General features: G+C 41.3%; 1 protein-coding gene across 5 annotated transcripts in view; it reads right to left on the bottom strand.

Moving 5' to 3' along the window:
* The window catches only part of unc5a (unc-5 netrin receptor A), a 595,272-nt gene that overhangs the window by 82,736 nt on the left and 500,067 nt on the right, over positions 1-12,469 (bottom strand). For all 5 annotated transcript variants that reach the window (XR_009811458.2, XM_061927514.2, XM_061927515.2 and 2 more), the window contains 2 exons: positions 5,625-5,712; positions 3,754-3,922 (listed from right to left, as the gene is read on the bottom strand). Coding sequence is in view for 4 of the 5 variants with exons in the window: in XM_061927514.2 (XP_061783498.2) it covers positions 3,754-3,922; positions 5,625-5,712 (257 nt within the window). In the remaining variant the exon portion in view is untranslated. The remainder of the gene's footprint in view (positions 1-3,753; positions 3,923-5,624; positions 5,713-12,469) is intronic.

Genomic DNA, 12,469 nt, shown 5'->3' with positions numbered 1-12,469 from the left:
GTGTCTATGAGGCTGCAGTGCGTTAATAAATGTCCCCACATGATGTACATTTGACAGTGATTCATAGCAGGGAAGCTAACATCAGCCTACGGTGACAACCAAAATATCTACCAAGGTTACTTACCGCGATGTGCTTCCTCAAATTTGACGTTGAGTTCATGTAAGCTTAAGCTTGTTAATCATGTGACCGCCTGGCTCTGTTTGACTGGTGAAACGGAGTCAAACGTCACCAGTGACTGCATCTGATTGGTGAAACGGAGTCAAACGTCACCAGTGACTGTATTTGATTGGTGAAACGCAGGCATGCGATAGATCCTACTTTGAAGGTCTGTCTGACAAACCAAAACAAACAAAGCGCGCATTAACAGATCAATAAAAATCAGTAGCGAGTCGCGAGCTGAATGTAGATAAATGGAGCGGAGTAAAAGTAGCGTTTCTTCTCTATAAATATACCCAAGTAAAAGTAAAAGTATGTTGCATTAAAACTACTCTTGGAAGTACAATTTATCCCAAAAGTTACTCAAGTAGAAGTAACGGAGTAAATGTAGCGTGTTACTACCCACCTCTGGTCAAGGGACATATTTTCTGAGTTTATTAACATAATATACATTTTAAAAAAACGAAAGAAGATTTTGTGATGCTAAAAAATGTCGATGTAATCATAGTAGTATCGACTAGATGCGCTTCTGTACTTGGTATCATTACAGTGGATGTTAGGTGTAGATCCACCAATGGCGTTTGTTTACATTGTAGCATCCCGGAAGAGTTGGTGCTGTTCTGTAGTGTTTATGTTGTGTTGCGGTGCAAATATATGTGCCGGAATGAACAATATGAACAATGGTAATGGACAAAATACCAACAATGGTAATATACAACATAGCAATAATGGTAAGGAAACATTGAGCACATGTTAACACTATGAGACAGAGTACAACAGCAAGTCAAATTAAAGACCCTCATCTCTATTTTTGAACCAGACTCCATGTTTGTATAATAGTTTAAATCGATTAAAAGTTTGGCATTGCTTGTGTTGTAAGTCCAGTTTGTTCCAGAGATTTACTCCAGAGTTTTTATTGACAATAAGTTATTTGGGATTGTATTTCATTGTATTTGTGGGACTACAAATAATACAATAAATTATATTAAAGCATTTGCGTCCTTTGCGGGTTGTACTTGTTACGTTTTGTGTCACGGTTCTGTTGATCGTGACCCCGAGATGCAGAGACGGCAGTGAAAAAATAATGGTGCAGCAGAGAAGAGCATTAAAAAAGGCAAACTTTGCAGCATGGAGGTACAAAGCAAAAATGATCCAGTCCAGAAGGCAGGGCTGACATAATAAACACCTTGATTGGCAATCGGGACTGGTGAGGGAGCCAGTGCTCAGACAAGCGAAGTGATGGCAACATGAATGAAAATGAATCTGGCAGTCATTTCCCATAATATCAATTAGTTTTTGAGTAATCAGTAGATAACTAGCTGTAGTTAGAGCGCCCCCTTTCTATCCCCAGACTCGACATGCCGCTCCCTCTTGGTGTGACGTCATATACAGAACTAGAGCTTTTGAATTTCCTTTGAATACAAATACAGTATCTATGTTCTTCCAGCATTTTCTCAAGAACATTTCAACCTGACTCAATGTCTAGCAATAAAACATCAGTGGAAGAGGACGCAAAATACAAAACCCAAAACCAGTGAAGTTGGCACGCTCTGTAATTCGTAAATAAAAACTGAATACTAATTATTTTCAACTTATATTCAGTTTAATAGACTGCAAGCAAGATATTTAATGTTCGAACTGAGAAATATATATATATATTTTTTGCAAATAATCATTAACTTAGAATTTTGCAAGCTTTGTTAAAAAGTTGGCACAGAGGCATTTTTACCAATGTGTTACATGGTCTTTCTTTTTAACAACGCTCAGTAAACGTTTGGGAACTAAGGAGACCAATTTTTGAAGCTTTTCAGGTGTTTCGCAATTAGCCTGTTCACCTGTGGGATTTTCCAAATAAGTGTTTGATGAGCATTCAGTCTTTTTTGCCACTTGGGCCAGCTTTTTTGAAACTTGTTGCAGGCAACAAATTCCAAATGCGCTAATATTTGCAAAAAATAAAGTTTCCAGTTTGAACGTTAAATATCTTGTCTTTGCAGTCTATTCAATTGAATATAGGTTGAAAAGGATTTGCAAATCATTGTATTCTGTTTTTATTTACGATTTACACAACGTGCCAACTTCACTGGTTTTGGGTTTTTGTTGAATACTAGCAACTTAACTTTGTTTTCTGCTTTTTGAGCACAGGTGTCTGCAGCGCAGCTCGCGTCCCCTAATGTGAGTGTGAGTTCCGTGTTTACGATATGAATAACATTAAGCGCCATAATTTAAAAGTCACACCACAATGGCAAAATTTGCCGAAAACTTGTACAACTTCTAATGTACAGAAAACTTTTGCGCAGGTTCTGACTTACGGTAGTCATTCACACCTCAGTGGTGCTGTATTTTCCCAAATGTCTTTAAAGTCTGCGCTTAAAAATCGTAATACGGAACGAAGATGCTACTAAAACACAAACTAAACAATATGAAAATGCCTCCGGTCTTCTTTAGGCGACGTTAGCAGGCTGATTTAGGCCCGCCCACATTTTGGAGCTAAAAGTGGGCGTTCCAAAATGTGTTAAAACTCGTTAGAAAACACGCCTAGTGTCTATTTTGGGAGAACATCTGCACCTTAACACAACATAAACACAACAGAACAAATACCCAGAATCCCATGCAGCCCTGACTCTTCCGGGCTACATTTTACACCCCTGCTAGCACCAAACCCCGCCCCCACCCCAACCCTGCTCCCTCACACATCAACCCCCCCTCTGTGCGTCGGTTGAGGTGGGCAGGGTTTGGTAGCGGGGGTGTATAATGTAGCCCGGAAGAGTTAGGGCTGCATGGGATTCTGGGTATTTGTTCTGTTATGTTTATGTTGTATTACGGTGCAGATGTTCTCCCGAAATGTGTTTGTCAGTCTTGTTTGGTGTGGGTTCACAGTGTGGCGCATTATTAGTAAGAGTGTTAACGTTTTTTATACCGCCACCGTCAGTGCAACCTGTGTGGTTGTTGACCAAGTATGCCTTGCTGTCACTTACGCGAGCAAGCAGAAGCTCCATACAACATGTAGCTGGGCCAGCATGCTGGTTGTAGTGGGCGCTAAATGCTGTACCATCACGGCACGTTCGAGAGAATAGTTGCCCTGAAATTCGTAGTCTGCCGGAAAGCTTGGGAAAGTTGGTAAGTATGACGCTGTCAAGCGCCATTCGTATAAAACTTGCGGGCCGCACTAACATTCAATTTTCATATTAAGGTGTGGGCCGCGTGTCTGAGACCCTTGGTTTATACATAGCGCAAAGCAAAAAAAAAACTTTGTATGCAGTGTTATTTCATTTTAAATTCCAAAACATTTTTGTGGCTCCCATTGTTTTCTTTAATTTGTGAAACTGGTCAAAACGGCTCTTTGACTGGTAAAGGTTACTGACCCCTGCGCTAGACAAAGCTCAAACAAAATCTCGTTGACATGTATGACTTAAGTGTTATCATGACAATGACAATAAAGGAATTGATTGATTAATTTTTTTTGGGGGGGGGGGGTATTACCTGTAGACATCATTTTTAGGTCCGGAACTATGAAATAAGTGCTAAAGTTGTCAGCCTTTAAAAGAGGCGTTCAAAAGACCGCACTCGTTCGCCAGCGTCACGTCTTTACAACTCACCTCCCAGGCTCCTTCATAGTTCTGCTTCTTGAGGCGGACGGCCCAGTTATCGAGGCATGCGTCGGAGCAGTGGTCCATGCTCAGGATAACGGGACGACTCAGGACCACCCCTTGAGGCCCACAACTCACGACAGGGCTGAGCAGGGTCTGGCAGCCGGCCAAGGGTAACCTACGCCAGCGCGAGAGGAGGAGGAGAGAGGGGATTGAATCATAATGAAGAGCTTTTACTGGAGGTATTCAAGTGAATCTACTGGTCCATTTAAAGGGGAACATTATCACCAGACCTATGTAAGCGTCAATATATACCTTGATGTTGCAGAAAAAAAGACCATATATTTTTTTAACCAATTTCCGAACTCTAAATGGGTGAATTTTGGCGAATTAAACGCCTTTCTATTATTCACTCTCGGAGCGTTGTGACGTCACACCGGGAAGCAATCTGCCATTTTCTCAAACACATTACAAACACCGAGTCAAATCAGCTCTGTTATTTTCCGTGTTTTCGACTGTTTTCCGTACCTTGGAGACATCATGCCTCGTCGGTGTGTTGTCGGAGGGTGTAACAACACGAACAGGGACGGATTCAAGTTGCACCAGTGGCCCAAAGATGCGAAAGTGGCAAGAAATTGGACGTTTGTTCCGCACACTTTACCGACGAAAGCTATGCTACGACAGAGATGGCAAGAATGTGTGGATATCCTGCGACACTCAAAGCAGATGCATTTCCAACGATAAAGTCAAAGAAATCTGCCGCCAGACCCCCATTGAGTGTGTGAGCAATTCAGGGACAAAGGCCCTCGCTAGCACGGCAAGCTTTGCGGCAGTTTGTTCCCGCAGACGAGCGAGCTAAACCCCCTGGATGTCTTGGCTCACACCGTCCCTTATGCCACCGAAGATGATCAAGAGAAGAATATCGACCCTAGCTTCCCTGGCCTGCTGACATCAACTCCAAAACTGGACAGATCAGCTTTCAGGAAAAGAGAGCGGATGAGGGTATGTCTACAGAATATATTAATTGATGAAAATCGGGCTGTCTGCACTCTCAAAGTGCATGTTGTTGTCAAATGTATTTCATATGCTGTAAACCTAGTTCATAGTTGTTAGTTTCCTTTAATGCCAAAGAAACACATACCAATCATTAGTTAGAAGGCGATCGCTGAATTCGTCCTCGCTTTCTCCCGTGTCGCTGGCTGTCGTGTCGTTTTCGCTTGCATACGGTTCAAACCGATATGGCTCAATAGCTTCAGTTTCTTCTTCAATTTCGTTTTCGCTACCTGCCTCCACACTACAACCATCCATTTCAATACACGCGTAATCTGTTGAATCGCTTAAACCGCTGAAATACGAGTCTGAATCCGAGCTAATGTCGCTATATCTTGCTGTTCTATGCGCCATGTTTGTTTGTATTGGCATCACTATGTGACGTCACAGGAAAATGGACGGGTGTATATAACGATGGTTAAAATCAGGCACTTTGAAGCTTTTTTTAGGGATATTGCGTGATGGGTAAAATTTGAAAAAAACTTCGAAAAATAAAATAAGCCACTGGGAACTGATTTTTAATGGTTTTAACCCTTCTGAAATTGTGATAATGTTCCCCTTTAAGGAAGGGCATGACACTGCCACCTTTACATGGGGCTGACTGCATAATGAGGGCCTGCTGGACTGGGTTGCCAGACAATGTCACACATGGACGGCATGCGACAGTGTCTGAAGGCAACAGCCTTTCCCAAACAATTCACTCGACGCAAAGCGAGCACGTGCGGGTAAAAGCCTACTTTATTTATTTACAGCACTGGCATGGGCTCTAAAGACGGCACTGATGGAAGAGTAGAACATCAAAACAGAGAGGCAGTGCTTAAGAGACCCACCTTAAATCCTCTTTTTTCTGCACGGTGAGGTAAATCTCATAGATCTTGCCTCGGGGGATGGCTTCTGGAGGAATGAGCAGACTGATTCCTGTAATGCAAATAACAAAAAAAAAAGGAGGGTGGTTAAAGAGGGGAGCTCATTTGTTCAGGCTGAACAGCGCTTTTGTCATCTTGCAGGGACAGGCTGCCCGCTTGACAAAACTGTACGACTGCGCAAACAGCAAAACAAATCTACCGTGAAGGTCACGAGCAGCCTCGGTCGGGTACAGTCGATGCAAATCTCCGCGCCGGCAGCCGAGGTGGCGCGCGTCTCATGTGGTTGACAATTAGCCGAGACAAAAGCGTGTGCTGCATGGCAGTTTTAATGTTTCCTGCCTGCCTCAAAGCAGATAATTGAGACTGGGAAAATTCATACATCCCCACAAGAGAGTGGAAACGCACCTCTGAGGGAAAAGGAAAAGACGGTGAGGTCGTTTGAGCGTTGTGGCATTTGTGCTGTGATTCTGAAGCCACAATTATCCACTTAGAATTCTATTTAAAGCGTGACGCTGTGACACAATTGTAATAGTCTGTGGCTTTGCAAAATGGCTTATCTGTTGAATCGGGGGAGTCTGCTTTAAGCAGCAATAAACTCCAGCTCCTGGGTGCCTGAATGAAATAAGCTCCAGGCAAAAAATAGGTTAAAGCATATACAGCTCTCCTCTGACTCAATGCATGCAAGTGCGGATTGTATTTCTGTGTCCCGAGGAGATGATGCATTGTATAGTTGGCATCCATGCATAAAACATTGAGCTAAAACAAGAGCAAACAAGAGCAGAAGGAGTGCAGAAGATTTGTCACCTGTGAATTCAGTGAGTGAACAGCTGCAGTGTAAGATCCTAACATCTCAAAGACGGCAGGATTTCGTAAAGGCGAGGCGTGTGTGAGCACGGCGTTTTTTGAATTGTCAGAGAGAAAGACGGAACAATAAGATAATTCCTTAAGGATAACGTGAAACAGAGTCCGATGGCACAAGCGGTATAATCACTCACCATACAGCAATAGATGACATCTGCCTATTACCTGACATGTCAGTTACTTCTCTTTGTTTTTAATGTCTATTTTCTGCTGGATCTACTCTCTATTTTATGCTGCTGCTGTCACATATACTGTAATATTGTACATGGTAATTGTTATATATTGTATATATGTTATAGACATAATATAATATATCCGTACCGTATTTTTCGGACTATAAGTCGCAGTTTTTTTCATAGTTTGGCCGGGGGTGCGACTTATACTCAGGAGCGACTTATGTGTGAAATTATTAACACATTACCGTAAAACATCAAATAATATTGTTTAGCTCATTCACGTAAGAGACTAGACCAGGGGTCGGCAACCCGCGGCTCTTTGATCACTCTGATGCGGCTCAGCAGCTTACTTTCTGAACCCCCCAATTTCCCCGTGAGACTTCCGAATTTCGGTGCCTCCCGCAGAAAACTCCGGGGATTAATATTCACCGATTTTCGCCCTTACAGCTATAATAAGGTCGTGCCATGATGGTACAACATTTGGCACCCTCTACAATCTGTATTAACAGCGTGCCAGCCCATCACTTGTTATACAAAATACATTTTCCGCTTGCACACGTAAGTGACAGCAAAGCATACTTGGTCAACAGCCACACAGGTTACACTGACGGTGACCATATAAAACAACTTTATCACTCTTACTAATAATGCGCCACACTTTGAACCAAAACCAAACAAGAATGACAAACACATTTCGGGAGAACATCTGCACCTTAACACAACATAAACACAACAGAACAAACACCCAGAATCCCATGCAGCCCTGACTTTTCCGGGCTACATTATACACCCCTGCTACCACCAAACCCCCCGCCCCCCTCTCTGTGCGTCGGTTGAGGTGGGCGGGGTTTGGTAGCGGGGGTGTATAATGTATCCCGGAAGAGTTAGAGCTTCATGGGATTCTGGGTATTTGTCCTGTTGTGTTTATGTTGTGTTACGGTGCAGATGTTCTCCCGAAATGTGTTTGTCATTCTTGTTTGGTGTGGGTTCACAGTGTGGTGCATTATTAGTAAGAGTGTTAAAGTTTTTTTTTATACCGCCACCGTCAGTGTAACCTGTGTGGTTGTTGACCAAGTATGCCTTGCTGTCACCCACGTGAGCAAGCGGAGGCCTCATACAACGTGTGGCTGATCAGGCACGCTGGTTGTAGTGGGTGCTATATGCTGTATCACGGCACGCATGACGCTGACAAGCGCCATTCATTAAACAGCGTGCTGCACCAGCTTTCAAATTCCTTATAAAGGTGTGGGCAGCGTGTCTGAGACCACTGGTTTATACATAGCACAAAGCAAAATAAAAACTTTGTATGCAGTGTTATTTCATTTAAAATTTCAAAATTGTTTTGCGGCTCCCATTGTTTTCTATAATTTGTGAAACTGGTCAAAATGGCTCTTTGACTGGTAAAGGTTGCCGACCCCTGGACTAGGCGTATACAATGTCATGGGATTTAGTGATTAGGAGTGACAGATTGTTTGGTAAACGTATAGCATGTTCTATATGTTATAGTTATTTGAATGACTCTTACCATAATATGTTACGTTAACATACCAGGCACGTTCTCAGTTGGTTATTTATGCCTCATATAACGTACACTTATTCAGCCTGTTGTTCACTATTCTTTAATCAGGCATGTGATTTGACCACAATCAAAAGACTGAAAAAATTTCCGGGGGTCTGGGGGACGAAGGCCAGGTCCAGGTGCCCTGGTGGGGGGGACAAGGGGGGCGACGCCCCCCGAAGCTCCTGGTTTTTCACCAATTTAACATGCTAAAATTAACAAAGACAGCACCATTTGAAGAAAATATTTTAGTGTTTAAAGACATGAAAACATCATAAATAGAACATACATAACCCAATTATCCTAATGAATCACTGTATATGGTTCAGTCCCAACAGTATTTAGTCACTAATATTTACATCTTGTGTTCATTTCACATCCACAGGTGTCACATTGATCAGTGTTATTATCTACAGTTTATCTTCAGTTCACTTCACACATTAGCTTAATATTACAAAATAGTATTATATGCAAATTTATTTCAAATAAATTGTTAACTGGAATCAATAATGCGACTCTTTGAATTTCTGTAATTTCATAATATATTTTCACGTGGCTTTTTATTTTTAGAAAAACCCATTTATATTTTTCGCAAAGCAATAATTGGTTAATATTTAAAACAAACATGCGTATTTCGCAAGCAAATATTTTTTAGCTTACCTCCTTATTAACAACCCTGTCTGCAACTGAAGTGGGTTGTTTGGGTGGATCTTTCCTCTCCATGTCTACGGCAGTTGTCGATGTAAACAAAGGATGAAGTCCGTAAGGTTTGCTCACTTTCGGTTGACATCCAAAAGTACCAGCTAGTGAAAAGTTCGTTTTCCTTGCTTCAAGTTGTTTCATATGTTTTTGGCGTTTCGCATGTACTTCCAAAGCCTTGAAACCTCGTGATTCATAGTCAATATTATCATGACACCACGTGCACAAAACCTTTAAGGGACGATCGATTTTCCGAATAAAATCACCGAACAAAGTCGTAACTTCCTTCTTCCCAACAGTATCAGTGATTTGCCTTTCCATCCAGTCCCATCGAAACTTATTTTTGACATGTTTATCAATTTCTTTTACTCGTAAAGCGTCCTTTCTCTCGAGAACCGACATCGTTTACAAGTGGAAAATGGCGGTAATAACCATTATGAATGATGACGTTATTAACGTCATCATTCATAACAGATGTCCTGATTGGTCACAAGGAACATATCGACCAATCAACTACGGCGTAATACAAACTACGTCTCGATTCTTGATTTAGGGTCGGAAAAAAAACCGGAAAAACGGGAGATAATTTTTTTTTTTTCCCGAGATTAAAAAAGACGGAATTCCGACTTTAGACGGAAAAATCACATGCCTGTTTATTTATTTTAAATTGCCTTTCAAATGTCTATTCTTGGTGTTGGGTTTTATCAAATAAATTTCCCCAAAAAATGCGACTTATACTCCAGTGCGACTTATATATGTTTTTTTCCTTCTTTATTAGGTATTTTCGGCCGGCGCGACTTTTACTCCGGAGCGACTTATACTCCGAAAAATACGGTATGTATAGTATACTGTTACACATATTATGTATATACTCGTATATATGTTATATTTTATATCGCTTTATTTAGTCTATTTATACCTGCATTATCCTTTCCATCCTTACACTTTCCATCATTGTAACTGAGCTACTGTGTTGAACAATTTCCCTTGTGGATCATTAAATTTTTCTAAGTCTAAGAGTTGACCCTCAGTTTTACCCCCCCAACATAAACAAAAGGGATTTGGAAATGTTTATCATCAATGTGTGCAGATTATAGTCAAAATGTTATGCAAAACATTAATAAAAAAAACAAAAAAAAAACAATCTGCCATAAAGTTTAGCTTTGCTTGAAATTAATTATCATCCATACATTAAAAGCTGCTGCCCAAAAAATAAACAGTGCTTCTGGAAAGTATTCACAGCGCTCCACTTTTCCCACATTTTGTTGATAAAATGGAATAAATCAATTTCTGTCCTCAAAATTCTACAGACAAGACCCCATAATGACAATGTAAAAAAGGTGTTAGAATAATTATAATTATGTATATATTATCACACTAACTTTAGTATGCTTAAAGTCCATTGCTTTAGTTATTTAGCTATTGTGCTCAAGTTAGACTTTTCTAATCTATGCAAGGACAAAACTTATTGTCTGAGGGGTGGCTTCAGCCACAGATCTTACACTGTAAAAAAAAAAGAAAGTTGAGAAAACGCAAATTTTCAAGTTAACATGATGCAACAAGGTTTTTGCGTTTTCTCAACTTTTGACTACTGCTGGCCAGACACTGTTTTGGTATATTTTGTTGGAGTAATTATAGTTTTCAAGTTAGTCAGACTCAGAAATAACGTTTCACTATGTTTAACTACCAAAACAGTGTCAGGCCAGCAGTAGTCAGAAGTTGAAAGAACGCAAAAAATCTTGTTGCATCATGTTAACTTGAAAATTTGCGTTTTCTCAACTTTTTTTTTTCTTACAGTGTATCTTTGTTTTAGCCCGCTAACAGCCAAGGACTTCAACGACCTCAACGAAGACAAGATGACAGCACGCAGACGAAGCAGAGACTTCAAGGACCTCAACGAAGATAAGATAACAACACCCAGACAAAGCGGGGACAAGGCGAAATCACAAGGCCCCCAGCACATTCTGTCACGTACTGTGCGTCCTGGACCTGCTTTGCATAATATACGTGACCACTCCTTTTAGAGGCGGCCTCAGTGATGTTGACTATGGAACTCTGAATAAAAAGAGGGACGCAGGACCTGAACCTTAGAGCGTAGGGCGAGACTGTGACTAAGTGTTCAGCTCCATGCGTTCTCCTCATGAGCTAAATTGAACTCTGTCTCTGCATGGTTCCTTGCTTCTTGTCTGATTAATAGATGTCATCAGTGCTTGAACCTGACAAAAGGTGTTTTTGAATTACACCCTCAAGTCTTTTTGAATATGATGCCATAGGTTGGCACACCTATCTTTGGACAGTTTTGCCCATTCCTCTTTGCAGCTCCATCAGATAGGATGAGAATCGTTGGTTTTAATCCAGGATGTCTCTGTACAGTGCTGCATTCATCTTAGTCTAATCAGGGAGGTGACCAAGAACATGATGGAGAACTCTGTCAGAGCTACAACATTCATCTGTGGAGAAACAGAACCTACCAGAATGACAACCATCTCTGCAGTAATCCACCAATCAGGCCTGTATGGTATAGTAGCCAGACGAAAGCCTTTTTTTTTTTGGAAAAAATAATGTCAAAATCCACCTGAAAGATTCTCAAACCATGAGAAACAAAATATCTGGGTTGATGAGACAATAATTGAACTCTTTGACGTGAATGCCAGGCGCCATGTTTGAAGGAAACCAGGCACCGCTCATCACCAGGCCAAAACTATCCCTACAATGAAGCATGTTGGTGGCAGCATCATGCTGTGGGGATGTTTATCAGCAGCAGGAACTGGGAGACAAGTCAGGATAGAGGGAAAGATGAATGCAGCAAAGTACAGAGACATCCAGGATGAAAACCAATTAGAGATAAATGCTTTAAAATGTCGTATCGGAAATTATCGGTATCGGTTTCAAAAAGTAAAATGTATGACTTCTTAAAACGCTGCTGTATACACGGACGTAGGTAGAAGTACAGAGCGCCAATAAACCTTAAAGGCAGTGCCTTTGCGTGCCGGCCCAGTCACATAATATCTACGTCTTTTCACACACACAAGTGAATGCAACGCATACTTGGTCAACAGCCATACAGGTCACACTGAGGGTGGCTGTATAAACAACTTTAACACTGTTACAAATATGCGCCACACTGTGAACCCACACCAAACAAGAATGACAAACACATTTCGGGAGAATATCCGCACCGTAACACAACATTAACACAACAGAACAAATACCCAGTACCCCTTGCAGCACTAACTCTTCCGGGACGCTACATTATACACCCCCCGCTACCCCAACCCCCACTACAGCTGCTGTTTTGAGGCATGTTAAAAAAAAAAGCACTTTGTGACTTCAATAACAAATATGGCAGTGCTATGTTGGCATTTTTTTCCATAACTTGAGTTGATTTATTTTGGAAAACCTTGTTACATTGTTAAGGGCATCCAGCGGGGCATCACAAAATTAGGCATAATAATGTGCTAATTCCACGACTGTATATATCAGTATCGGTTGATGTCGTAATCGGTTATTAAGAG

Source organism: Nerophis lumbriciformis, linkage group LG35, assembly GCF_033978685.3.
Source record: "Nerophis lumbriciformis linkage group LG35, RoL_Nlum_v2.1, whole genome shotgun sequence".
Taxonomy (NCBI): Eukaryota; Metazoa; Chordata; class Actinopteri; order Syngnathiformes; family Syngnathidae; genus Nerophis; species Nerophis lumbriciformis.
Note: the sequence above shows the minus strand (reverse complement) of the source record. Positions and strands in the feature narration are given on the sequence as shown.